This window comes from Phacochoerus africanus, chromosome 2 (genome assembly GCF_016906955.1).
Source record: "Phacochoerus africanus isolate WHEZ1 chromosome 2, ROS_Pafr_v1, whole genome shotgun sequence".
In the NCBI taxonomy this organism is placed as follows: Eukaryota; Metazoa; Chordata; class Mammalia; order Artiodactyla; family Suidae; genus Phacochoerus; species Phacochoerus africanus.
The window spans coordinates 98,688,568-98,715,272 of NC_062545.1; the positions used below are offsets into that span (position 1 = coordinate 98,688,568).

Below are 26,705 nucleotides of genomic sequence, written 5' to 3' on the forward strand. Positions count from 1 at the left end.
TATATCATATTAAATAAAAATTACTAATGCAAAAATTATTTTTTCTCTCTGTAAAATGGAGTTTAAGACATAGGGTAGAAGCCTGGTGAGCCACCTATATAAGCTGACTGACTACAGTCAATTGACATTCTCAAATTCTTTACAATTAGCAGGGTCACTGGAAATAGTCATGGCAACCTCTTCTAAGAAAGTTCACTCTTCTCACTAATCTGAATCTGGGGTGGGGAAGAAAGCATAATTTTAAAAAGGAAAGTTTTCTCTTCTGCTTTTCCAGATTTGCAATCAAATTCTTAATTTCCTCCATGAATTCTTTTTTTTTTTTTTTTTGTCTTTTTAGGGCTGCACCTGAGGCATATGGATGTTCCCAGGCTAGGGGTCTAATTGGAGCTGTTTCCTACGACCTACGTCATAGCCACAGCCACGCAGGATCCGAGCCATGTCTGGGACCTATACCACCACCTACACTGAGCAACGCTGGATCCTTAACCCACTGAGCAAGGCCAGGGATCGAACCCACAACTTCATGGTTCCTAGTCGGATTCATTTCCACTGCACCACGACAGGAACTCCTCCTCCATGAATTCTTAATCTGGGGACCTAGGATGAGGTTCTGGAATTGTTATGCTAACTTGTGCATTTTCAGGAGAGGGTTTTTGGTTGTAAAAGAAATCAACCCTTACATTAGAACTGGGAGAGTTTTTCCACTTTCAAGGATTGTGAGACAAGGAACTTGCTTATATTTCTAATACCACATAAGTCAGACAGCCGTATGAGTGACCAGCTTAAAAATGACTGAAGAAACCGATATGTACAGTGAAAATGCTATTTACATACAGATGCACTTGATAGTGGAATCTGTGACTGGTAAAAAAATTGTCAAGGGGTTCCCGTCGTGGTGCAGTGGTTAACGAATCCGACTAGGAACCATGAGGTTGTGGGTTTGATCCCTGGCCTTGCTCAGTAGGTTAAGGATCCGGTATTGCTGTGAGCTGTGGTGTAGGTCACAGATGCAGCTTGGATCCCGTGTTGCTGTGACTCTGGCGTAGGCCGGTGGCTACAGCCCCAATTAGACCCCTAGCCTGGGAACCTCCATATTCTGCGGGATCGGCTCAAGAAAAGGCAAAAAGACAAAAAAAAAAAAAGAAAAAAAAAGAAAAGAAAGAAAAAAAAGTCAAATAATTTATCTAAGTGGATGAATTAATTCCACTGGTGAAGAAATTATCAGAAATAAATCATCTTAGTTGATGTCTTCTTATATTAAATTTCCTCTGTGATTTTTTTTTGATAGGCGAGAAATAGATTTATTAAGATAGGATGCTTGTGAGAGATGCAATCAAGGAGGCTCTGCCCCCAGGATCTGGTGGGCTAGTTTTTTCTCCTCAGTGATGTTGATTAACATATTTTTGGAATTCCCTTCAGAGCGCGTGCCATGTTCTTTTGCGTTGCCTCAGTAATGGAAAATCTTGCCTGTTGGGGTTGAATTTGGGTTTTATCACTTGTCAAATATTACCTAAAGTTAATAAATGCTAGTGAATAAAGAAGTAATCAAGTTGGGCAAATAATCACTTTTGGCTAAAAATGAGTAAAAGTAAATCATAAGACATTGTCTCAGTCGATTTACTTATTTGAGTTTTAAGTACTTCCAAAACATTTCCAAATACAATATTTGGATATACTTAACATATGTGCAGCTCCTTTCTCTATAAACAAACTTCATATATTTTAGTTTCTTATTATTTATTTATTTATTTATTGCTGTTTTAAAAAGCAAAAACTTTCCATATGCACCTCCAGCATATGGATGTTCCCAGGCTAGGGGTCCAATCGGCGTTACAGCTGCCAGCCTATGCCACACCACAGCAACTGTGGGATCCAAGCCTCATCTGTGACCTACACCATAGTTTATGGCAATGCCAGAACCCTGAGCCACTGAGCAAGGCCGGGGATCTAACTCACACCCTCATGGATTCTAGTTGGATTCGTTACGGCTGCACCATGAAGGGAGCTCCCTCATATATTTTAGTTTCATCTAAGGTATTATTTAACATAAATTTTACTATTTGCGTTGAGTCTGTTTGGACTTGTAATGACTGTTTACATTTAGTCTTTTTAACTAGAGTTAATTTTTTTTTTCTTATGTGAAATGGCCAGATATATTGATACAGCCAATGCTCTGGATCAAGAAACTAAAATGGGGTTACGACGCTTTGAAGTTTGTGACAACATTGATCTTGAAACTATTTTGATGGAATATGAGAGCTACTATTTTGTAAAATTTCAGAAATACCCCAAAATTGTCAGAAAGGCAGCAGACACAGGTACCTGGCTATTTTCTTTTTCTTTTTTTCTTTTGGCCACACCTGAGGCATGAGGAAGTTCCCGGGTCAGGGATCTAAAACCCCTGCCACAGCAGTGACCTTGGGCCACAGTAGTGATCACACTGGGTCCTTAGCCCACTGAGCTACCTGGGGAACTCTGATGACTATTTTCCAGAAATAAGGCTTCATCTCATCTTTCTTTTGTGTTTCTTCTTCATCTTAATCCCAGGTAGATGATGTCCTTCATCATACACTGAAAGAATAGACTAGAAAATTGTGTAGCCTCTCTTAGATCCAGTGCAAATAATTTAAACACGATCATCTGAACATGGACATCCCTTTAGATATGTTGGCATTTGTTTGATGAATGTATGTTTTGGGGCAATGAAAACAAATTCCCAGTGTATCACGGGTATTTTTCAGAAGATCAACATTACTTTCATTTCTTTAGAGTTGAAAGAGCTGTTGGAAGACCATAAATGACAGAAGACTTTTCTTGTTAGGAAGACCTATTATCTATCTTGAAAATAACATGAAAATGAGTATTGGTGAGGCTAATAGCTCATGTATAGATAATGAAATGCTTTTGAAAGCCATCAATCCAGATAATGATCAATATAATGCAAAGACCCTGTATAGGTTGGCAGTCAAGGAGGCTGGCTGGAGGAAAGATCTAAAGTTAGGGCCCCACGTTTTGTAGTGACATTGACTTAGAAGTCTGTAAGTGGGGGAAGTAATTATAAACCAAGGGAGATCATTGTCCTGTTTACAAGGCACTTGTTAAGCCACAGACTTTAACATTTCATGTGGGGACCAGGAAACCAAGAGGAACATCAATTAAAAATAGCCAGGGCTGAATCTTAGAGCTAGAAGGGGTCCGAGAGAGAGAGAAATGTTTTATCTGAGCTCCCTTCTAGTGCAGGGTTCAAAGCTCTATGTCCTTTGCTGGTGGTTGGATCTGGGTTTTGACAGAAAAAGCACTGACGCCTAACCACTGGGCCACCAGGATTCTTATTGGCATGATCTGATTTCTAGAATGCTACTTCTGGCTTGGAGCCACGTTCTCCTGGGATATTGGACACAATGTCTTTATTTTAAAGTAAACAGGCAGAGTATGACTGATAAGCATTCTCTCCTAGACTCAGACAATCATCCTGGTGTCCCAGGACCCATAGAAAAATGGTGTCAAGTTCATGAAAACTTGAAATGGTAGCTCTAATGCCAGCCCACATTAGAGGTGCCACTGAGCCTGTGGTCTCCAACGTGTGTAATATCTGAGGTCTTTGGGGTCTTGGCGTGGAAACACTTGTGAAACCTGGGCTTTTTTCTCTTTGGCAATTCCACTCCTCTCTAGACGAGAAAGGTTTAGTGTATCTGTATATGTAGTATGCATTTAAGATGTATACATCATGAGATGTAGGATACTTAAGGTGTAGGATACTTAAGATGTCTTTTTTTTTTTTTTTGTCTTTTGTCTTTGTCTTTTTAGGGCCACACCCGCATCATATGGAGGTTCCCAGGCTAGGGGTCTAATCGGAGCTACAGCTGCCAGCCCACACCACAGTCTCAGCAACATGGTATCTGAGCCTCGTCTGTGACCTACACCACAGCTCATGGCAACACCGGATCATTAAGCCACTGAGCGAGGCCAGGGATCGAACCCTTGTCCTCATGGATACTAGTCAGGTTCATTAACCACTGAGCCACGATGGGAACTCCAGATGTAGGATACATTTTAAGAACGATGTAAAAGGACAGACATGCCTGAAGAATCACTTTCTCTTAAAAATTAAATCTTTCCTTTCCCTCCCAATATTTGTTTTGCCACAGCAGAAAATAATTTACCACAAAGAAGTGGAGGGAAGACCAGAAGGTAAATGGTAATTCATCTTGACCAACTCAACTCTAGGCACCTGTGGAGTTTCCAGAAGACTCTCCAGTGTGGTTCCACATCAGCCCACCAGCAATGTGACTTTGGTGGGCCCAGCCAAGGGTTCCCCTCGTGCTACAGGTGTCTGGGACATGGACCAGTGTCTATCGGCTCTCTGGTTTTACCACAAAGCATTGCACCCACTGATGCTGTGTCTTTCTAGGTGAGGTGGTGTGAAAAGTATGGACCTCAGAGATGAAAAGACCCAGGTTTAATTTCTGGCTCCGCCACTTAGAAGCTTGGAGTAAGATTCTGACACACAGTGGGTTCCCGGCACATAGTGAACACCCAAGAAATATTATTTTCCCTTTTTAAATTGTTATCTTTTCTTTTCTTTTCTTTTTATGGCTGCACCTTCAGCATATGGAAGTTCCAGGGCCAGGGATCAGAACACAGGCTTCCACAGCAACCCAAGCTGCTGCAGTTGGATTAACCCACTGTGCCACAGCAGGAACTCCTCAAATCGTATTTTAATTTTTTCCCCCTTCTTTTTAAGGCCGCACCTGCAGCATACAGAAGTTCCTAGCCTACTGGGAGTTCCCATCGTGGCGCAGTGGTTAACAAATCTGACTAGGAACCATGAGGTTGCGGGTTTGATCCCTGACCTTGCTCAGTGGATTAAGGATCCGGCGTTGCCGTGAGCTGTGGTGTAGGTCGCAGACACGGCTCAGATCCTGCGTTGCTGTGGCTCTGGTGTAGGCCGGCTGCTACAGCTCCGATTGGACCCCTAGCCTGGGAACCTCCATATGCTGCGGGAGTGGCCCAAGAAATGGCAAAAAGACCAAAAAAAAAGTTCCTGGCCTAAGGGCTGAATCAGAGTTGCAGCTGCAGGCCTACACCATAGCCATGGCAACACTGGATCAGGCTGCAGGTTGTGGCCACGCTGGATCCTTAACCACTGATCGAGGCCAGGGATTGAACCCACATCCTCACAGATGCTATGTCAGGTTCTTTTTATTGTGTGTTTTTTTTTGTTTGTTTTTGCTATTACTTTGGACCGCTCTCTCGGCATATGGAGGTTCCCAGGCTAGGGGTCAAATCGGAGCTGTAGCCACCGGCCTACACCAGAGCCACAGCAACGCAGGATCCGAGCCGCGTCTGCAACCTACACTACAGCTCATGGCAACGCCGGATCATTAACCCACTGAGCAAGGGCAGGGACCGAACCCACAACCTCATGGTTCCTAGTCAGATTCGTTAACCACTGCGCCACGACGGGAACTCCTATGTCAGGTTCTTAACCCACAGCCACAACGGGAACTCCAGATCGTTAATTTCTTTGTGCACTCTAGATCACATGTCCTGACTGTCTGAAGGGAATCAGATCTTTCTTTTCCTCTCCTTTTCTCATGCTCACCTTATATTTCTTTCTCCAGCTTCTCAAATCCAAATTTCATTTGGGACTCATGGCACCTGATGGGAGCCCCTCTGTCTCTTGACTGTTCTGGGTTGACACAGGCCTCTCACTCTTGCTTCAATGTCCACCTCTTTCCTTTCTTCACTCCCAACTGCATTCCTGTTGTCAGAACCTGTTCAGAGGTGCCTGGGATAGCACAGCTTTGAGGCTGGAGTTCCCATTGTGGTTCAGTGGTAATGAACCCGATGAGAATCCATGAGGACACAGGTTCGATCCCTGGCCTCACTCAATGGGTTAAAGAACCGGCATTGCCATGAACTGTGGTGTAGGTCACAGACTCAGCTTGGATCTGGTGTTGCTGTGGCTGTGGTGTAGGCTGGCAGCTGTGGCTCTGATTCAATCCCTAGTCTGGAACTTCCATATGCCATGGCTGTGACCCTAAGAAGCAAAAAAAAAAAAAAAAAAAAGTGCCCAAGTTGATACAGCTTTGGGGCATCAAGGCCTATGGGTTTCTGCTATTATGATAAAGTCCAGACCTCAGGGGAAGGTGGAAGTGGGGTTCTGGCAGGGGTAGTGAACAAAATTTTTTTTTTTTTTTTGCTTTTTAGGGCTGCACCTGAGGCATACAAATGTTCCCAGGCTAGGGATCTAATCGGAGCTATAGCTGCCAGCCTATGCCATAGCCACAGCAACACAGGATCTGAGCTGCATCTGTGACCTACACCATAGCTCACAGCAACACCGGATCCTTAATCCACTGAGCAAGGCCAGGGATTGAACCCACAGCCTCATGGTTCCTAGTCGGATTCGTTTTCACTGTGCCAGAGAGGGAACTCCGTGAAAAAAATTTTTAAAAATCTTAGAATGCAATAGAAGGATGCAAACTTAGGTTGTGATCATAAGCAGCTCATTAGACCCTCAAGAGGTGCGGTGAATTCCATAAGCCCCACTTAGCTCCCTTCTCTCTGACTCCAGTGCCCTGTCTGGAGCCTAGAAAGAAGGTACAGTGACACCTCACCTTGTAGTGAGAGAAGATGTTTGGCATTGCTTATAAAAAATCATGGAGCCCTTGCCTGCTTCATGATAATACAGTGATATTTGACCTGAGGATACCTTTGCTTTGTGATTCTTTAGGAGCAGTTTTATGGTTTTGACCAAAGCATTATTCTTTTATTTATAGTTTCCATAAAGCTAGTCAGACTCTGGTAATAAATGATAACTACCTGCAAACAGAAACAGTGAGGAGCATTTTAAGAGGCAGCTTTGGAGTACATCTGGATTCTGATTGTTTTTTAGCTACATATGCATGCCTGGAGCTTCCTTAGTGTGCCTTACCTGGCAGAACATTCTGGGAGCCAGTGTCCTTGGAGCCCTTTGCTTCCTTCTAGGGCTGGAGCTTGGTGGCATAGGATAGCTCAGGATTGCCTCAGCCCCTCTTGGGGTAGCTGTTTGTGCATGGTGGGCACTGAGGTTGGATAGCAAATGGCTGGAGTCAGGAAGGATAACTAGAAGAGTGATGAATGGTGTTTGTGTATAATTTTATACTCAAAGATAGTTACTGAAATGAGCAGTTGTGTCATGAGACTATTAACAAATGAAAGTGCTTATTCCTAATTCTTGCGTCTCACATCAGAGAGCAAACTCCCACTTTACAGGTTTGCAGATGATCCAAAGGAGGAAAGGTTTTCTAGTGTGATGGATGACTGAATTAGGATGCCAAGAGATCTTGACAAATGGGGAGGTGGGTCCAAAATAACAAGATGGAATTTAATGAAACAAGGTTTAGGCTCTAATCAAAAATTCACAATAGTTCCCTCATTACAGAATCTGAGACCTAGAAATCTGAGATAGCAGATGCCCTGTATGTCAGCCATGTGATGTGATTGCTAATGTAGTCTCAGGCCTCATCAGTAGAAATACGGTGTCCAAAATGTAGGAGGTGACTCTATTCCAGTCAGATGACAATGGACAAAGGGAAGATGACTAGGACAAGGAAGACTCTGGGAGCCAGTTAACCTTAGGAATGCTTGGAGCTACTGGAGATATTTAGCTGGAAGACCAGATGACTTGGAGTGGGGGTAGGGCCACCTGGAATAACATGGTGGCAGTCTTCACTCTCTAAAGTGGGATTGGGCCTTCATTGCAGAATTCCACAGGGCACACCCAGGACTGGTGACTGAAGTTAAAGTGGGGTGAATTTGGTTTCATATCCAGAAGAATTTTACAGTCCTTACAGCTGATTGGAAATGGATCGCATTGCTTTGTACATCAGTGCCCTTGACTTTGGTCATGCTGAAGCAAATCTGTGAATTGGTTATCTCCCGTGGGAAATCACTGTGGGAAAATAAATTCAGAGCTCCTTGTCAGCCTCACAAGGAAGTTTAGGCAAGATATATATATATTTTTTTCTTCAAGATTTATAATATATATATTATAAATCCTTACTTCATATAAATCAGTGCTGCTCATAAGGGTTTGTACTTATAAAATGCTTGGTACTCATTGATATTTCATTTTTGTGCCTGTCATTGCTTAGTGCATTTAGGATCTGGTGTTGCCACAAGCTACAATGTAGGTCGCAGACATGGTTCAGATCTGGCATTGCTGTGGCTGTGGTGTAGACCAGCAGCTGCAGCTCTGATTGGAACGTAGGCCAGGAATTTCCATCTGCCACAGGTGCAGTCTTTAAAAAAAAATTTCCAATACTGAATTTCATGTATACTTATGAAGACATGGTGAACAGATTTCTCTTACCTTTGAATTGCTATATAACGTAAATACAGTCAAATACTTAATATACTCTCGTAACCACCACATGTCCACCCCCCCACCCCCATCCCCAAGCAGGCCTCCTTCCTGGTCATGACTTCCCATCTCCATCAAAGAGTTGCTCTTTTGACTTCCAGCCCCATCAATTCATTTTTCCTTAATCATACAATATTTGGTGAGAAGTTGTTCTGCAAATATGATCTATGACAACAGAGATGAGGGAAGGTTTGCCTTCCCCACCCCGCTTTTTTTGGGGTGGGGGCCATACCTGCGGCATATGGAATTTCCCAGACTAAGGGTCAAATCAGAGCTGCAGCTGCCACCCTATACCACAGCCACAGCGACACCAGATCCAAGCCGCATCTTCAACCTTTGACCTATGCCACCACTTGTAGCAATGCTGGATCCTTTAACCCACTGAGGTAGGCCAGGGGTCAAACCTGCAACCTTATGGATACTTGTTGGGTTTGTTATCACTGATCCACAACAGGAACTCCCATAAACCCCTATTGATGGTTGTTGGACACGACCTGAATGGTACTTTCTGTAGACAGATCCCTAAGCTTCTTGATGTTCCTTAATTTGAGCAGGAGGGCTCCCTCCTCCCCTGCCCCTCTTCCATGGTCTGAGTGCTGTTCTTTAAGGAAGGAGGAACGGAACATTGGAAGAATACTTGTAAAGTGGGATGTTCTTGAAGATAGAAATTTATCTGCAGGAGTCCTGTGGTGGGGAGACTGGAGAGGGACAGGGCTGGGCTGGGCTGGGGAGGGGGATGATACAGATGGACTTGCATCTGCCAGTCTTTCCAGAATTCTCTCTCTCTCTCTCTCTCTTTTTTTTTTTTTTGTCTTTTTAGGGCCACACCTGTGGCATATGGAGGTTCCCATGCTAGGGGTCTAATTTGAGCTACAACTGCTGGCCTGCACAACAGCCACAGCAATGCCAGATCCTTAACCCACTGAGCAGGGCCAGGGATTGAACCCACAACTTCATGGTTCCTAGTCGGATTTGTTTCCGCTGCACTGCGACGGGAACTCCCAGAGCTCTATTTAGGGTGTTTAGCTACCTCAAATTAAAAGGATTTCCTCCAAGATCTTTGTTCCTTCCCCTAGGGTGATGAGCGACAGCTGTCAAAATCTTCCCAAAATCAGCCAGCAGAGGCCACGGTCCAAAACCACGGTGGGGAAGCCAGGGGATGCCAAGCCCGTGCACAAGGAACATCCTAAACAGGTCGGGATGGCTTTGCTTGGTGTTAGTACAATTGCAGGTAGCTGAGGAACAGTCTCAAGAAAAAAGTCACAATTTTTGATTATTGAGGACAATTTGAAGTTCCCGCTGTGGCACAGTGGGTTAAGAATCCAACTATAGCAGCTCGGGTCACTGCAGAGGTACGGGTTTGATCCCTAACCTGGCACAGTATGTTAAAGGATCCAGCATTGCTGCACTTGCAGCGTAGGTTACAGCTGAGGCTTGGAGTCAATCCCTGGCCATATGCCAAGGGAGCAGCCATAAAAAAACAAAAACACCCAAGAAGACAGGGGTTCCCACTGTGGTGCAAGGCATTAGCAGCGTCTCTGCAGCACCAGGACGCAAGTTTGATTCCCCAGCCTGGCACACTGGGTTAAAGGAGCTGGTGTTGCCACAACTGTGGCTTCACAACTGTGACTCAAATCTGATCCCTGGCCTGAGAACTCCATATGCTGCAGGGCAGCCAAAAAGGAAAAAAAAAAATAGAAAAAAACAGGATAATTTGATTTTGCTAAATTGTAGATTTTCTTCCAGGACACTGGGTAAAAATGACAGGCAGATCTTCATGCTTTCTAATGTTTCTTACCTTCGGTGGGAGGACTCCTTCCCTGCCTCCCTCACCATCCCGCATTCCCATGCTCCGAGTGCTGGATATCAGTCTGGCCTTTCAGGCTGAGGCCCAGGCAGAGCAGGAGGCCTGGTTCCTGCACAACTCAGTCCTCTCATTTGAGGAACCATGGGCACCAGCTCTTCCTGTTCCGAGAGATATCTCTGGGTTCCTAAATGTAGGCGGGGGGCGGTGTCCGGGTGTGGCTGGGCCTGAGTCTCTAGTTAGGTTTCTCCGTGGGATATCTGGTTGGTCTCCATCCCTAACTTCCATATTGGACTTTCTGGAGGAATGGATGGGCACTGAGAGGAGAGCGCCCAGCAGGCAGGTGAAATCCATGCCCAGAACCTCCTGGTTTAGGACAAAACATAGCAGGTTTCAAAGGAAAAATAACTTTTTCCTTTGATAGTGGAAATCGTGAAGAGCAAGGGGGAGAATGCATGTCAAAGGTGGAGTTACCTTTGTGGCTCAGAGGTAAGGAACCCGACTAGTATCCATGAGAATGCGGGTTTGATCCCTGGCCTTGCTCAGTGGGTTGGGGATCCGGCACTGCCATGAGCTGTGGTGTAAGTTGCATACACGGCTGGGATCCTAAGTTGCTGTGGTTGTGGTGTAGGCTGGTAGCTACCACTCTGATTATACTTCTAGCCTGGGAACACCCATATGCTGCAGGTGCAGCCCTAAAAAGACCGGGGTGGGGGGCTGGGGAGATAGAAAAGTGTCACAAAACACAATTGGTCAAGGGGAATCTCACCGTCAAGGAAGTTGTGTCTTTCTGGCCATTGCCAGTTGCTTCCAGGGACAGCTTCTCCCACCTGGTTCTGCCTCTTCTCCCACAGAGTTCATTCATCTTGTTGGGTTTGCACAGAAGTGGTCGAATCATACACAGGGTCCCCATTTATAGAATGGTTTGGGACAGTTGGAATAGGCAGCTGCAGCCAGCATCTCGAAGTTGATTTTTACTGCTGACTTCTCACTCTCTTCCTCTTCCTCCAGGAGCTTGTCAATCACACTCATATGGAGAGTGCTGATTTTGGCTTAAATATATATGGAATAAACAAAGGCAACGGAGAAGACAACATCCGCTCACAGAAAGTGAGTGAGACTCAGGAACCGAATACTGAGTGGGGAAAGTTCCCTTTTCTTTTTGAACATGAAAAATTGTGTTATTTTTGTCCATCAGGGAAGTTGATATGTGATGATCAAAGGCTGGCTCTGAGGAGCACTGGGAAGAGACTGGCTGAGGATGAGAACCTGGGGTTCTGGTCTGGACCTCACTCCTGTCTGAATGGACTTGAATAAACAGCCCCCTCACCTATTTGTCAATTGGGGTTTGGAAGAGATGACTTTTAATGTTCCTTTCAGCTGAAAAATTCTGTGATTACAATGATCCACTGTTTGGTATCATTTAAAGAGTTGTGGCCTCACATTCATTCTTTTCTGCCATGTCAGTGACAGTTAACTAGTGGTGGCCCTTTCTCTTTGGAGATGTGGCTCCAGGCTTGAATGTCATTTCATATGAACTGGGAGACCTTACATGATAAAGCATTGATCTTATCCTCAATAGCTATTTCTTCCACTGTCCTAATGGACCTCATGTCCTGATTTGAAAATAATAGTCTCTCAAACAGAAAAGACCCAGATTGGGTGGCTATAGGCCAGAAGTAGGAAAAAACGTGTCACCTGGGAATAAAAGGCAGCATTGACACTAACATGTTCCCCTTGATTGTAGCTTCAAGGGTTGAATTTCATTGAGAGTCATCTTTTTGGAGTTCCTATTGTGGCTCAGTGGGTTAAGAACCTGACATAGTGTCCATGAGGCTGCGGGTTTGATCCCTGGCCTTGCTCAGTGGGTTAAGGATCCAGTGCCACAAGCTGTGGCATAGGTTGCAGATGCGGCTTGGATCCGGTGTTGCCGTGGTTGTGGTGTAGGCCCCAGCTGTAGCTCCAATTTGACCCCTAGGCAAGGAACTTCCATATGGCACAGGTACAGCCTAAAAAAGAAAAAAAAAGTCATCTTCTTTCTTGGGTCATACAAGACTGCTGACTTACCTGTGGGCCAGTTCTTCTCAGGCAAACAAAACCCTGGGTGTTTGGAAGGGGACACGGAGCATCTCCCTGGAAATCAAGGGGTGCTGCTTCATTGGCCAGAACTGGCTCTGTTTAGAGCATCGATGATATGGGTGATGGCCGGAGGTATTACATTCAAATCAGAACTGCGCATGGATTCTGGATACTTCCCTGCTCACCGTCACTGCTTTTTTCACATTTTTGGTCACTTGTGTGCCTCACAATGTTGTGGCATTCGTTGCTCTCATGAGCATCTCACATTGATATGAATGGATATTTATTTTTGATTTTTTTTTTGTCTTTTTGTCTTTTTAGGGCCACACCTGCGGCATATGGACGTTCCCAGGCTAGGGGTCAAATCAGAGCTACAGCCGCTGGCCTACATCACAGCTCATGGCAACACCAGATCCCCAACCCACTGAGTAAGGCCAGGGATTGAACCCACATCCTCATGAATACTAGTCAGATTCATTTCCATTGGGCCACAACTGCTGGCCTACGCCATAGCCATGCCAGATTTGAGGCCATGTCTGCAACCTACACCACAGCTCACAGCAAAGCCAGATCCTTAACCCACTGAGCAAGGCCAGGGATCAAACCTATAACCTCATGGTTCCTAGTCGGATTCGTTTTCACTGCGCCATGACGCCATGACGGGAACTCCCTGAATGGATATTTCCGATCAGGTCAAGGAAGGGGCTATTTAACTCAGCATTTAACCTCTGAAAGAGTCTGCCTATAAATTCTCTTGGCAGCAGGAATGTCCTCAGGGTAAAATATGGATGGGTTTTCTCCCTAGTGTTATATAAGCTGAATGAGGGCTATGTTCTGGGGCTCATCTCCAAAATGGGCCCCTAGCTTCATGACTTCCATGTCCCACTGCAAATTTAGTGGGTATGTTGGTCCTGAATCCTCCAGCTTTGGAGTCAGACTGCCCAGGTTCAAACCCCAAGTCAGACCTTCCTGTCTGTGAACCTTGGGCAAGTTGTTTAATCTCTCAAACAAGGTGTTCCATTTCTCTCGTCTGTGAGACAGAAATAATCATAGTGCCCACTCTCAATGTCATAATGAAAAGAGAGCCTTAGTCGTTTGCCTAGCATGTAATAAACACTTAATACATGTTGGCTATTGTTATTTTTTTTTAGTTTCCACATGTGTCCTTGCTTTTTCTTCTGCCTCTAGCATTCATTGGAAGGGGTATGGAGATGGGAGACATATCTGAGTTTGAATCCTGGCCTTAAGTCACTGTGTGGCCCTGGGAAGATCACTTACCTTCTCTCACATCTTACCTCCACATCTATGAAACTAGTATGCCCCTTCTGGCCAGCAGAAGTGTTATAAGAATTAGAAATAATCTTCACAAGGTACCTTGTACACCTGTTTTGTGCCAGGGACAAAATAGGAGGAGGAGACATGTAAGGAAGCAGATGGTGTGCTAGGAACTGAAAAATGCTTGGGAACTTTTATTCAAGCCAACTTGATTCTGAAGAATTTACTTACAACTTTTTTATTTCCCATAGAGTGCCCAAACTTGAGGAAATCAACCTCGTTCATTATTAGCACAAGTTATTTTTACTTATTTATTTATTTTTAAATTTTATTTATTTATTTATTTATTTATTGTCTTTTGAGGGCCGCACCTGTGGCACATGGAGTTTCCCAGGCTAGGGGTCTAATCAGAGCTGTAGCCACCAGTCTATGCCACAGCCACAGCAATGTGGGATCCAAGCCGCATCTGCGACCTACATCACAGTTCACAGCAATGCCAGATCCTTAACCCACTGAGCGAGGCCAGGGATCAAACCTGCAACTTCATGGTTCCTAGTCAGATTCATTTCAGCTGTGCCACAATAGGAACTCCAGCACAAGTTCTTTTTAAAACTTCACTTTAAGTTTTCCCTATACAACAAGGTACATAAATGTGTCTTGATTTAGAAGTTCCCATCTTGGTCAGTGGTAACGAACCCATCTAGTATCCATGAGCACATGGGTTCGATCCCTGGCCTTGGTCAGTTGGCTAAGGATCCAGTGAGCTGTGGTGTAGGTCACAGACACTGCTTGGATCTGGCATTGCTGTGGCTGTGGGGTAGGCTGGCAGCTACTGCTCCAATTGGACCCCAGCCTGGAAACTTCCATATGCCATGGGTGCAGCCCTAAAAAGACCAGAAAAAAAAATGTGTCTTGATTTCATGATGCTACCTTCTTCAAGATAGTCTCTTCTCATGTTTTAATGGTGTAAATAACCATTTTTCCCTTTTTAGAGCCAACTTGTTGACTTCCGAGGGCTGCTCACAGATGCTCTCAAAGGAGCAACCAGTGAACTTGGCCTGAACAGCTTTGACTGTAACCCAGATCCCTCAGTAAGTGGCTAAGATCCAGATAAACTTTAGGAATGCAATTTTGAGTCCATAGGAACCTTGAGATCAAGTTGAAGGTCATAGTAACCTGCCACCATTTGTGTCCTGGAGATCCATGTTCAGTTTTTCTTTCTAAGTGATGAGGCAATATTGTAACATGAGGTCTTATATTCCCCTCGTCAGGAACGATTGCTGAAACCTCTGAGTGCATTTATTGGCATGAACAGTGAGATGCGAGAATTGGCAGCCGTGGTGAGTCGGGTAAGATCTGATATTCAATTCACAAATTTACGGAGGCGGATTGGGGCTCCTGGAGCATTGTGGGCTGCTGCTTTTATTAATAACAATAAATATGATCATTTATTTATAAAGTGCCCCCACTTGCGAAGGCACTCATATTGTTTAGAGGCACAATAATGCATGATAAATAAATTATAGAATCATAAAATTACAATATAAAGAGCCCACCATCCTACTATAGAGGCCAAGAAAACCGAAAGAAAGACTTCAAATGGAGGGGACAGGTGAAAGGTTTTAGAGCTGAGCCAAGAGTTAAGGAAAGAAAGCTTCTTAGAGAAGGAAAGAGCACATCTGTGTCTTGCTTAAACAGTTTAAGCTTAGAAATAGAGATGTTGGAGTCTGATTTCATAATTGGAAATTGTCATGAAAAAAACAGATTAGTAGGAAAGATGTTGCCATTGAGACTACTGATTTTTCAAGCTTCTCCTCCCCTGCCCCCAAACCTAAAGGCAGTGAAGTCTAATAGTTAATGACACAGGTCTGGAATAGGTTGACCTGGGTTTGATTTCTAGATCCTCCTAAGTGTGTGACTTTGGGCAAGTTCCTTGGGAGTAGAATAGGTTCTTGAATCATAGGAGATAGTTGTAATTTCCAGTGATCTCTCTCTCTCTCTCTTTTTTTTTTTTTTTTCTTTAGGGACAAACCCGAGGCATATGGAAGTTCTCAGGCTAGGGATCTAATTAGAGCTGTAGCTGCTGGCCTACACCACAGCTACAGCAATGCAGGATCCGAGCCACATCTGCCACCTACAACATAGCTCACAGCAATGCCAGATCCTTAACCCACTGAGTGAGGCCAGGGATCGAACCCGTCCCTTCACGGATACTAGTTGGGTTTGTTAATGCTGGGCCATGACGGGAACTCCTCCAGTGATCTCATGTTTAACAAAAGACTTCTTAAACTCAGGAAGGCTCAGAGAGGATGCAAGGAGTCCTCATCATGGCTTAGCTGATTAGGAAACCGATGTAGTGTCCCTGAGGATTTGGGTTCAATCCCTGGCCTTGCTCAGTGGGTTGAGGATCTGGCATTGCTGCAAGCTTCAGTGTAGGTCACAGGTGCAGCTCAGATCAGGTGTTGCTGTGGCTGTGGCATAGGCTGGTATCTGCAGCTCCAATTAGACTCCTAGCCCAGGAACTTCCATATGCTGCTGGTGTGGCCATAAAAAGAAAAAAAGATGCAAAAACTACAGGGTGGTCATGAAGGGCTCAGCCCAGCAGGTGTCCTCTGCACACCTCTGATGTATCAAACATGTCGTGGAGGCTGGAAACACAAAGGTGAGCAAATCAACGCCATCCTTGCCCACAAGGGTTTCTTGTGCAACCCTTAGAGATTATAAAGTATGGATGTTATTGCACCAAAGAGCAGGGAAAGTGTTAGGGAAGAAGATACATAGGAAACAGCCAGGTAAAAAAAGAGTAGATGAAGGTGGAGAGAGGCATCCTGGGCAAAAGTTCAGACTGTGAAATTGCAGAGCTTTACACAGTGTTTCTGGGGAGCCAAGTGGGATGCCAGGAATGGTGGGAGATGGGGCGGAAGGGAGAGGCTGGGGTTCCTGAGTAGCGGTGCTGTCGATAGGACCTAGGGCTGGCACCTGTCCTGTAGGAGACAAAGAATCCTTTGAAAGGCATCCATCAGGAGCATGGGATAATCAAATGTGCTTTCAGATAGCTTGTTCTAATGACAGTGTGGAAGGCTCAGAGAAATGGAGACAGACGAGTCAGAAGTGATTACCAGTGAAAGAGGATGAGAGATTGAGCCAGGCCATGGTAAATGGAATGCCTAAGACAACAGAGAAAAATAATTTTTTTTTCTTGTTAGGGCTGCACCTGAGGCATATGGAGGTTTCCAGGCTAGGGGTTGAATTAGAGCTACAGCTGCCAGCCTACACCACAGCCACAGCCATGCCAGATCTGAGCCACACCAGATGTGAGCCACACCTGTGACCTATGCAGCAGCTGTGGCAACATCGGATCCTTAACCTACTGACTGAGGCCAGGGATCAAACCCACATCCTCACAGACACTATGTCAGGTTCTTAACCGCTGAGCCACAACGGGAACTCCAGAAAAACATTTTGTAGGCCTCCAAATCAATAGTTTCTTGTTACCGTTTTGCAAAAGGATACCATGACTAGTGATGATAAAGTTGTAGAGTGGAAGTGGCCTGAAATGATTCTATCTGGAATCCTTTCTACAGTACCAAGGGAGGTAGTCTCTAGCCTTGCTTGAATGCTTACAGGGACAGGGAGCTCACTACCTCATAAGGTACTTCTATTGAGTTCTGACCCATAACTTTTGATTACTGTAAGAAGGAACTTCCTATTGGGAAATTAAACACTACCATGTGAAATTCAATGTCAGTTCTAGAAGGGGGCAAGAAATATTGCTATTGTCTATGGATATTTTCAACTCCAAGGTAGATGAATCCCTGTTGTGTGCAAAGCTTTTCCAAAAAAAGTGTAATAATGAGTGGTTAGGAGTTCCCAAGAGGCTCATCAGGTTAAGTATCCGGCATTGTCACTCAGTGGTTTGGGTCACTGCTGTGGCTCAGGTTTGATCTTCCTGAGCCAGGAATGTCCACATGCCACAAGTGAGGCCAAAAAAAAATCATGAGTGTCTGGTGGGCCAGCATGAAGATCCATCCTTTAAAAACAGGGTGGTTTTCCCAAGGTTATGGAAGACTGAGAGCTTTTCTCTGTCATCTCCCTCAGGAATGGATCATACATATCATGCAATGCCAAAATCACCTGCATAAATAGTTTCTCTAATAGAAGTAGTAAGGAGTTCCCACTGTGGCTCAGTGGTAACAAACTCGACTAGTATCCATGAGAATGCAGGTTTGATCCCTGGCCTTGCTCAGTGGGTTAAGGAGCCTGCGTTGCTGTGGCTGTGACATAGGCTGGCAGCTGCAACTCCAGTTTGACCCCTAGCCTGGGAACCTCCATATGCCGCAGGAGTGACCCTAAAAAGACACACACAAAAAAAAGTTTTCACCCATGGTAGAGGGAACTGAGGGGATAGGGAACAGGAGTGGGAACATAACATCTCATGGGCATTTTTTTAAGTGTGTTTTTATATTTTTGAACTTTGTACTTGTATTGCTTATTTAAAAATTAAATAATATAAAAGTAGTTTCCAGATTGGTCTGTAGTTGCTCAGAATGACTTTGGAAGGGAGATTTTTTTTTTTTTTGGTTGTAACACTCTAGATGTTCAGTTTGCCCACAATAGCTTCTCCTGAGAGAGGCCCTTGAGTGACTTCTGAGCATCCAGTGAAATTGAAGTTTGGAAACTGTAAATTAGTTATCAGTACAAGCCACCCTAATTGATCACTCTCATTGCTACAGGGCTCTTCACTGTGAGGAAAACTGCACTTTTGCTTGGTTGTTGGCTTCCTTGGATGTTGTAGAAGCAATTGCTCCTGATGGAAGTGGGGAGCGATCACTAGGGAAAAAGAGAAATTGGTTTCAGAGGAGCATTATCTCTTTTATGCAACAAATTAAAGTATTTTAGAGATCAAGGAGCAAGAGAGAGGCCAGGCACTGGCTTGGAACTGTTTTGGAATAAAAGCTAGCGTAATTTGAAGCATATTCTGTAGCTTTGATTATGGTCATAAATCAGCATGGTTTGCTATTGACTAAAGAAAGATACAGTCCATCATTAGGAATTTTTTTTTTAACTCTAAAAGTACCATATTTTATCAGCAGTATCTTCTTGGGGGAAAAATTACTGAATATTTTCATGGCATCCCTTTGGTGAACTAACCCCAAATTATTTGTGTGTGTGTGTGTGTGTGTATGTGTATGTGTGTGTGTGTACATATACACACACACACACACACACACATTCTATAGGAGTTGCCATTGTGACTCAGCGGGTTGAGAACCCAACATAGTGTCAGTGAGGATGTGGGTTTGATCCCTGGCCTCCCTCACTGGGTTAAAGATCTGGAGTCGCCACAAGCTGTGGTGTAGGTCCCAGACATGACTCCAGTTTGATGTTGCTGTGGCTGTGGTGTAGGCCTGCAGCTGCAGCTCAGATTCCACCTCTAGCCTGGGAACTTCCATATGCCACAGGCATGGCCATAAAAAGAAAAAAAATGTTTTCAGTAGAATAAAATAAGTATATCTAAGGATAAAATAAATATACACACACACATATATGCATATATCTAATATGTAAAGTTTTTCTGACAAGCACTTTATGCCCTGTTGTAAGTCAGTTATTCTTCTGCTCCCATGTTTATTACACCCGAAGAGGAGAACATTAGTTTTAACAAAATGATCCACTGTGCTTTGCAGGACATTTATCTCCATAATCCAAACATAAAGTGGAATGACATTATTGGCCTCGATGCAGCCAAGCAGTTAGTCAAAGAAGCTGTTGTGTATCCTATAAGGGTAAGGATGGGAAGCCTCTTGGGAGATATTTCTTTCACTGTCCATTGGACAAGCCGTCCATCTTACACCCATCAGGAAGAGAAGGACAGGGTGACTTTCTGCCTACAAGTTAACTTTTTGCCTGTGTCACAGTACATTATCTACACTGGAGCACCAAGGTGCAGTCCATTCTAGGCAATTTGAAATCATCTTACATATTGGTTGGGAGCAGATCAGAAGTCTGCTCTAGAGGTAATTTAAGATCTAATACTCCATAGTATATACAGTTTGTCAGTTCCTATAGGTTCAAATTGGCCTGCCTCCCTCAAAATATACTTTAAATACCTCCCAGAGGAGAGAGCATCTTTGTTTGTATAGATCTTCCCCACAGCTCCCCAAACCCCCATCATCTGGGGCTTTGCTTTTTGCAGGTTCTAAGACTAGATAGCTTTAAAAAAAAAAGGGAGGGCGTCAGAGTTCCCTAGTGGCCTAGTGGGTTAAGGATCAGCATTGTTACTGCTGTAGTGTGGGTTCAATCCCTGGGAATTTCAGCATGCCATGGGCGTGGCCAGAAAAAAAAGAATGAATAATTAACCAATGACTAGATCTTTAAACACATAAAGAAGAGGAGGGCCTGACCTAGACTTGTGCCATGTTTGGCTCTTGCCTCCCTACCTGGTCTGTGCTAAGGGCATGTAAACGGACATACAGGTCCAAAACCTCATCATTTTTCCTTATTTCTGTAGTACCCACAGCTGTTTACAGGAATTCTTTCCCCCTGGAAAGGACTGCTGCTTTATGGACCTCCAGGTAAAGGAATCTTTCTGTTTTGGTCTTGGTTTTAAGCGTGTGTGTGGTGGATGTTACCCAATCCGTCCTTGAATCAGGGCTGGGGCAGTGACAGCTGACTGACTACCTCCTTTTTTGCCTGTGTGACTGCCTCTGTCTGTAAGCAGAGCCACAGAGTTCCAGGGCCGCTCATATTTTATCCACATGTGTCCTAGGTACAGGAAAGACTTTACTGGCCAAAGCAGTGGCTACGGAATGCAAAACAACCTTCTTTAATATTTCTGCATCTACCATTGTCAGCAAATGGAGAGGAGATTCAGAAAAACTTGTTCGGGTAGGGATTCTTGATTTTGATTTTTTAGAATAAGATCTGCAGACTTGTAGTTGCCGAGGGGGAGGGGGAGGGAGTGGGATGGACTGGGAATTTGGGGTTAATAGATGAAAACTATTGCCTTTGGAGTGAATAAGCAATAAGATCCTACTGTATAGCACTGGGAACTATATCTAGTGACTTGTGATGGAGCATGATGGAGGAAAATGTGAGAAAAAGAATGTGTATATATTTATATGCATGTGTGTGTGTGTCTGGGTCACTTTGCTGTACAGTAGAAAATTGACAGAACACTAAACCAACTATAATGAAAAAAATAAAATCATTTTAAAAAATAAAAAATAGAATAAGTTCTGGCAGAATTTATCCTGGATCTTAATTACCAAAAGCCCAGGGGGTGGATGGACTACTGTATGTGGATATTGGTCATACTGCCATCAGCAAACACAGTCTCCCTTCCTTTGGTAATTTGACCAACAGCCCTTTTTTCTTTTTCTTTCCCCCTTTTTAGGGCCATACCTGTGGCATATGGAATTTCCCATGCTAGGGATTGAACTGGAGCTGCAGCCACAGCAAGACCAGATCAGAGCTGCATCTGTGACCTATGCCTCAACTTGCAGCAACACCAGATCCTTAACCCACTAAATGAGACCAGGATGGAACATGCATCCTCACTCTGGACATTCTGCCAGGTTCTTAACCTGCTGAAACACAATGGAAACTCCTAACAGCCCTTTTTTGGATTCATGCAACTTAGGAATGGAAGCTGGAAGAGAAGGGTCTCTGAAGTGGGCTATTTTTCTTCACTCAAGAAGCTTTTACTGGAGCTCCTCTGTGGCTCAGTGGGTTAAGGACCCAGCATTGTCACTCTGCTGCTTGGGTCTCTGCTGTGATACAGGTGTGACTCCCTGCCCAGGAATTTCCACATGCCAGGGGCTTGGCGTAAAAGAAAAAGAAATGTAAAGGAAGCATTTATTATTAAGTATGGGCAGTACATTCAGTTAACATTTATTGAGAGGCTATTATGGTATACTAGTCCCTAAATACTCTAAGGAAGAATCAAGAAACTTGAAAATTATTCTTTCAGATGCTCTGAGCAACTTCCTCTGAAGTGCCCATAGCCTGTAGCGTTGTTTTCTTCTTTTAAGAGATTGTTTCCATTTTTACAATATTTTCATTTATCATATGGTATGTTTTATATTATAAAATTTTACTGTATCTTCCAGTGACCTTATAAAAAGACCTGCTTTTGACTTGAGCCTCAATTTAAAGTGGGTCCTGCTCAGAAATGCTTGTAAACTATTGTACTCTATAGGATGACTGATAAATAGTCAATATAAACATAAATATGATATATTTTCTGAAAAGAAACTTAAAATTATGCTTAAATGACATTGCCTTGAGTAGACTCATTTTCAAAATATTATGTCTTATTAGAAGTGATTAATAAAATATTTCCAAGGATCGATTTACATAAAATAACCTATTATTTTTTACTTGGGTATTGTTCTCAAGTTACTTCAAATGTGTAAGTTTTTATAAATTCTTATCATCCCTACCAGATTTTAATTCTTGGAAATCTATGTTCACATCTTCTATTTCATTTTTCTTCATCTAGAGTCTAACTTGATACCAGATGGAGTTTAACCTTAAAGTTATGAGTTCCATGTCGTTCTAGCTAGTTAGATTTCAGACATCTTAAATCCAATGAACTAGAATTCTTTTTTTTTTATTGAAGTATAGTTGATTTACAATATTTCTTCAAGTTCTGTTGTACAGCAAAGTGACCCAATCACACATGTCCCTGTGCTGTACAGTAGGGCCCCATTGCTCATCCATTCCAAATATAACAGTTTGCCTCCAAAAAAACCCCCAAAAACCCATCCATCCCACTCCCTCCCCACCCCAGGAACCCCAAGTCTGCTTTCCTTGCCCATGATCTGTTTCTGGGTTTTTTTTTTTTTTTTTTTTTGTCTTTTTGCCATTTCTTGGGCCGCTCCTGTGGCATATAGCTGTAGCCACCGGCCTACACCAGAGCCACAGCAACGCGGGATCCGAGCCGCGTCTGCAACCTATACCACAGCTCACAGCAACGCCAGATCGCCAACCCACTGAGCAAGGGCAGGGATCGAACCCGCAACCTCATGGTTCCTAGTCAGATTCGTCAACCACTGCACCACGACGGCAACTCCCTGTTTCTGTTTTTTAAGATAGAATCATCTATACTATATTTTAGATTCCACAAATAAGTGATATCATATGGTATTTGTCTCTCTCTTTCTGACTTGACTTCACTTAGTATGAGAATCTCTAGTTCCATCCCTGTTGCTACAAATGGCATTAATTGTCTTTTTTTATTGAACTAGAATTCTTATCACCAGAAGATTTTTTTCTTTAACATTCCATTTCTGTGTGCTAAGGAACAACAAAATTTACAAGATGGGGAGTTCCCATCATGGTGCAGTGGTTAATGAATCTGACTAGGAACCATGAGGTTGCAGGTTCCATCCCTGGCTCTGCTCATCGGGTTAAGGATCCGGCGTTGCTGTGAGCTGTGGTATGGGTCACAGACACGGCTCAGATCCCGCACTGCTGTGCCTCTGGTGTAGGCCAGCAGCTACAGCTCTGATTAGACCCCTAGCCTGGGAACTTCCATATGCCGAGGGTGCAGCCCTAAAAAAAAAGCAAAAAAAAAAAAGACAAAAAATAAAAATTAAAAAAAACCTTACAAGATGTCCCCAGAATCAGATTAGATTCATTTCCTCTTATGAAGAGTTATGTTTAGAACTTTGAGTACAAAACACATCAAGGGGTTTGCAGAGAGATTCCATAATGTTTCCTGGATAGGATTCACTCAGGCAGAAGAAGAAATTCAGATGTTTTATGAAATTTTTTTTTTTTTTTTGTACTTTGGTCTTTTTAAGGCCACACGCATGGCATATGGAAGTTCCCAGGCTAGGGGTTGAACTGGAGCTGTAGATGCTGGCTACACTACAGCCATAGTAACTCGGGATCCAAGCTGTGTCTGCAACCTATACCGCAGCTCATGGCAACACTGGATCCCCAACCCACTGAGCGGGGCCAGGGATTGAACCCACATCCTCATGGATACTAGCTGGGTTCATTAACCACTGAGCCACGACGGGCACTCCTTATGAATATTCTTAACAAGGATTTAAACTAAATAGATTTTCTTGTTAATGTTGAATAGCCAGAAAATTCATCTAACGAGAATGCTCCCTTCTGTGCCAGCATTTTATTAAAGTTTTCCTCTGCTTCAGTATTGTTTCATTAGACTTCTAAGAGTGAGAAAATGATTCCACCTCCAATTTCTCCCCTTCCTTTACCATATATTTTAAAAAGTAGTCTTCCTGAAAGAAAAAAAAAGAAAAGACCCCGAGCCCCCCTCCCCAGAGGAAACTACCATGATTGCTGGTGCAGACTTCCAGAACATTTATTTATATCTACATTAACATCAACAGCTGTATCTTTATCTCTCTTCCTTTTAAACTATAAGTAGATGATACAAAAACTTATTTAAAAAAAAAAAAAAAAAGGAGTTCCCCTCATGGCGCAGTGGTTAAAGAACCCGACTAGGAACCATGAGGTTGCGGGTTCAATCCCTGGCCTTGCTCAGTGGGTTAAGGATCCGGCGTTGCCGTGAGCTGTGGTGTAGGTTGCAGACGCGGCTCAGATCCAGCGTTGCTGTGGCTCTGGCATAGGCTGGTGGCTACAGCTCCGATTCGACCCCTAGCCTGGGAACCTCCATATGCTGCGAGAGCGGCCCAAGAAAATGGCAAAAAGACAAAAAAAAACAAAAAACCAGAAACTCGCAGATTTCAAAACCAGTTTCATAGTTACCACAGGTGAAACTGTTGTGGGGAGGGAAGAATTGGGAGGGTGGAAATAACATACACATACTACTATATAAAATAGAGGATTAGTGAGAACTTACTGTATAGCACAGGAAAATCTACTCAATAGTTTGTAATAACCTATATGGGAAAAAAGAATGGATATATTTGTATGTATGACTGATTCACTTTGCTGTGTACCTAAACCTAATACAACATTATAAGTCAACTCTACTACAATAAAATTAAATTTTAAACAATAAAATATAAGTAGGAACATGCTACACATACTTTTCTGTACCTTGTGGGTTTTTCACATTCAATGACATAACTTGGGCAGTTCCTGTCGTGGCTCAGTGGTATTGAACCCGACTAGAATCCATGAGGATGTGGGTTCCTATCCCTGGCCTTGCTCAGTGGGTTAAGGATCTGGTGTTGCTATGAGCTGTGGTGTAGCTTGAAGATGTAGCTTGGATCCCGCTTTGCTGTTGCTGTGGTGTAGGCCAGCAGCTGCGGCTCCGATTCAACCCTTGGCCTAGAAACTTCCGTATGCGGTGAATGCAGCCCTAAAAAGCAAAACAAAAAACAGCAAAAAAACCCCCTGTAACTTGGATATTGTTCCACACTATTATGGATAAATAGAATGTGTTTTGTATGTGTCTTCATGGCGTTTCACTGCATGGGTGCACCAAAATGTGTGTAGCCAGTGTTTTCTTAATGGACATTTAGGTTGTTTCCAGTCTCTTGCTATTATGAACAAAGCTACAGTGGAGAGTCTTACTATATGTGTGTCTTTGCACATAGAGTAGTGTAGGACAATTTCTTAGAAGTAAGCCACTTGGTCAGAAGGAAAGAAAACCACCGACTGACAAATTCCCTGCCAACAGGGTTGCACTAGCTCACATGTCACATGTGTTGTTTGCTTCTCCACACCCTGGCCAACACCATGTAGTACACAAACTTTAAAATATTTGCCAGCCTGATAGTGAAAGTAATATTTCAGTGTTCAAGTATGCATGTCTTTAATTCTGAATGAATCTGAGCATCTTCTTATAGGTTTAGAAAGTATTTGTATTTCTTTTTTTCTGTGAAATACATTTTTATTTTGGATATTAAAAAATAATTTAAAAGGAAAACAGATAACCTCTGCTAACCTTGAAGGATCTTATTGTCTAGCCTTTCCAAAATTATTCTATTTTCTGAGCTCTTAGAGCCTCACCTGGAAAATCTTGGTCCTGCTGTCAAGATTCTTACTGTGAAGCTCTCAGGTAAAGAAAGCCCTTCAAGACCTTCCCCTAAATCAGAAAAGCTTTCCTACCATTTGTTTCTTTTTCTATTCCGATTAAAGAGTTATTTATAGGGAACCCTTTGGTCGTGTTTCTCCCTCCCCTCATAATGTTCATGCCTCTTAAGAATTGATGCTATTGAATAGTTGAGTGGCCTCTTTAGCAAATGCATACACCTGTTGGCGCTTACATCTTTCAACATTCCTCCCCCTACCCCATGTATGATTTAACTTCCTCCAAGTACTTTTGAAAATTTTAGACTAATGCTTCCACAGCACTTACCCAGGATTCCATATCTTCTCTACTAGTGGAAGAGCAGTGGTGTGGTCCATGTAGAGACCTGGGCTCCAGGTGTGGTCCTCCTTCCAGTGGGATATTTGGTGTTATCGAGCCTCTTGGTCTCTCTGCACTTTGGGAAGCTCCTTAAAAACATGTATGGTTCTAGGAGTTCCCGTCGTGGCGCAGTGGTTAACGAATCCCACTAGGAACCATGAGGTTGCGGGTTCGGTCCCTGCCCTTGCTCAGTGGGTTAACGATCCGGCGTTGCCGTGAGCTGTGGTGTAGGTTGCAGATGTGGCTCGGATCCCACGTTGCTGTGGCTCTGGCGTAGGCCGGTGGCTACAGCTCCGATTCAACCCCTAGCCTGGGAACCTCCATGTGCCGAGGGAGCGGCCCTAGAAAAGGCAAAAAGACAAAAAACAAACAAACAAAATGCGTGGTTCTAAAAGAGTTTTTTTTTTTTTTTCTCCTTTTACAGTTGCACCTGAGGCATATGGAAATTCCCAGGCCAGGGATCGAATTTGAGCCAGAGCCATGGCTACACTGGTTCCAAGCTGCATCTGCCACCTATGGATCCAAGCCGCATCTGCCAGCTTGCAGCAACACCAGATCCTTAACCCACTGAGTGAGGCCAGGGATCGAACCTGCATCCTCAGAGAGACAACGTCAGGTCCTTAACTCACTGCGGCACAACAGGAATTCCTAAAAGAGTTCTAATTTCCTTTTTTCATTGGGTAGATTGCCGATGTTGCAATCATCCTTAATATCCTTAATAAATGCCCTTTGGAGTTCCCTGGTGGCCTAGTTGTTAAAGTACCTGGCGTTGCCACTGT

General features: G+C 43.7%; 1 protein-coding gene across 1 annotated transcript in view; it reads left to right on the top strand.

Annotated features, from left to right (window-relative positions):
• Window positions 1-2,151: 2,151 nt before the first annotated feature.
• KATNAL2 (katanin catalytic subunit A1 like 2) overlaps window positions 2,152-26,705 on the top strand; it is a 51,644-nt gene continuing 27,090 nt past the window's right edge. Inside the window, exons 1-9 of the mRNA XM_047764222.1 lie at window positions 2,152-2,318; window positions 4,149-4,191; window positions 9,487-9,604; window positions 11,226-11,324; window positions 14,561-14,659; window positions 14,840-14,917; window positions 19,256-19,354; window positions 20,080-20,143; window positions 20,338-20,456. Of these exons, the coding sequence (XP_047620178.1) occupies window positions 2,192-2,318; window positions 4,149-4,191; window positions 9,487-9,604; window positions 11,226-11,324; window positions 14,561-14,659; window positions 14,840-14,917; window positions 19,256-19,354; window positions 20,080-20,143; window positions 20,338-20,456 (846 nt within the window). The 5' untranslated portion in view covers window positions 2,152-2,191. The remainder of the gene's footprint in view (window positions 2,319-4,148; window positions 4,192-9,486; window positions 9,605-11,225; window positions 11,325-14,560; window positions 14,660-14,839; window positions 14,918-19,255; window positions 19,355-20,079; window positions 20,144-20,337; window positions 20,457-26,705) is intronic.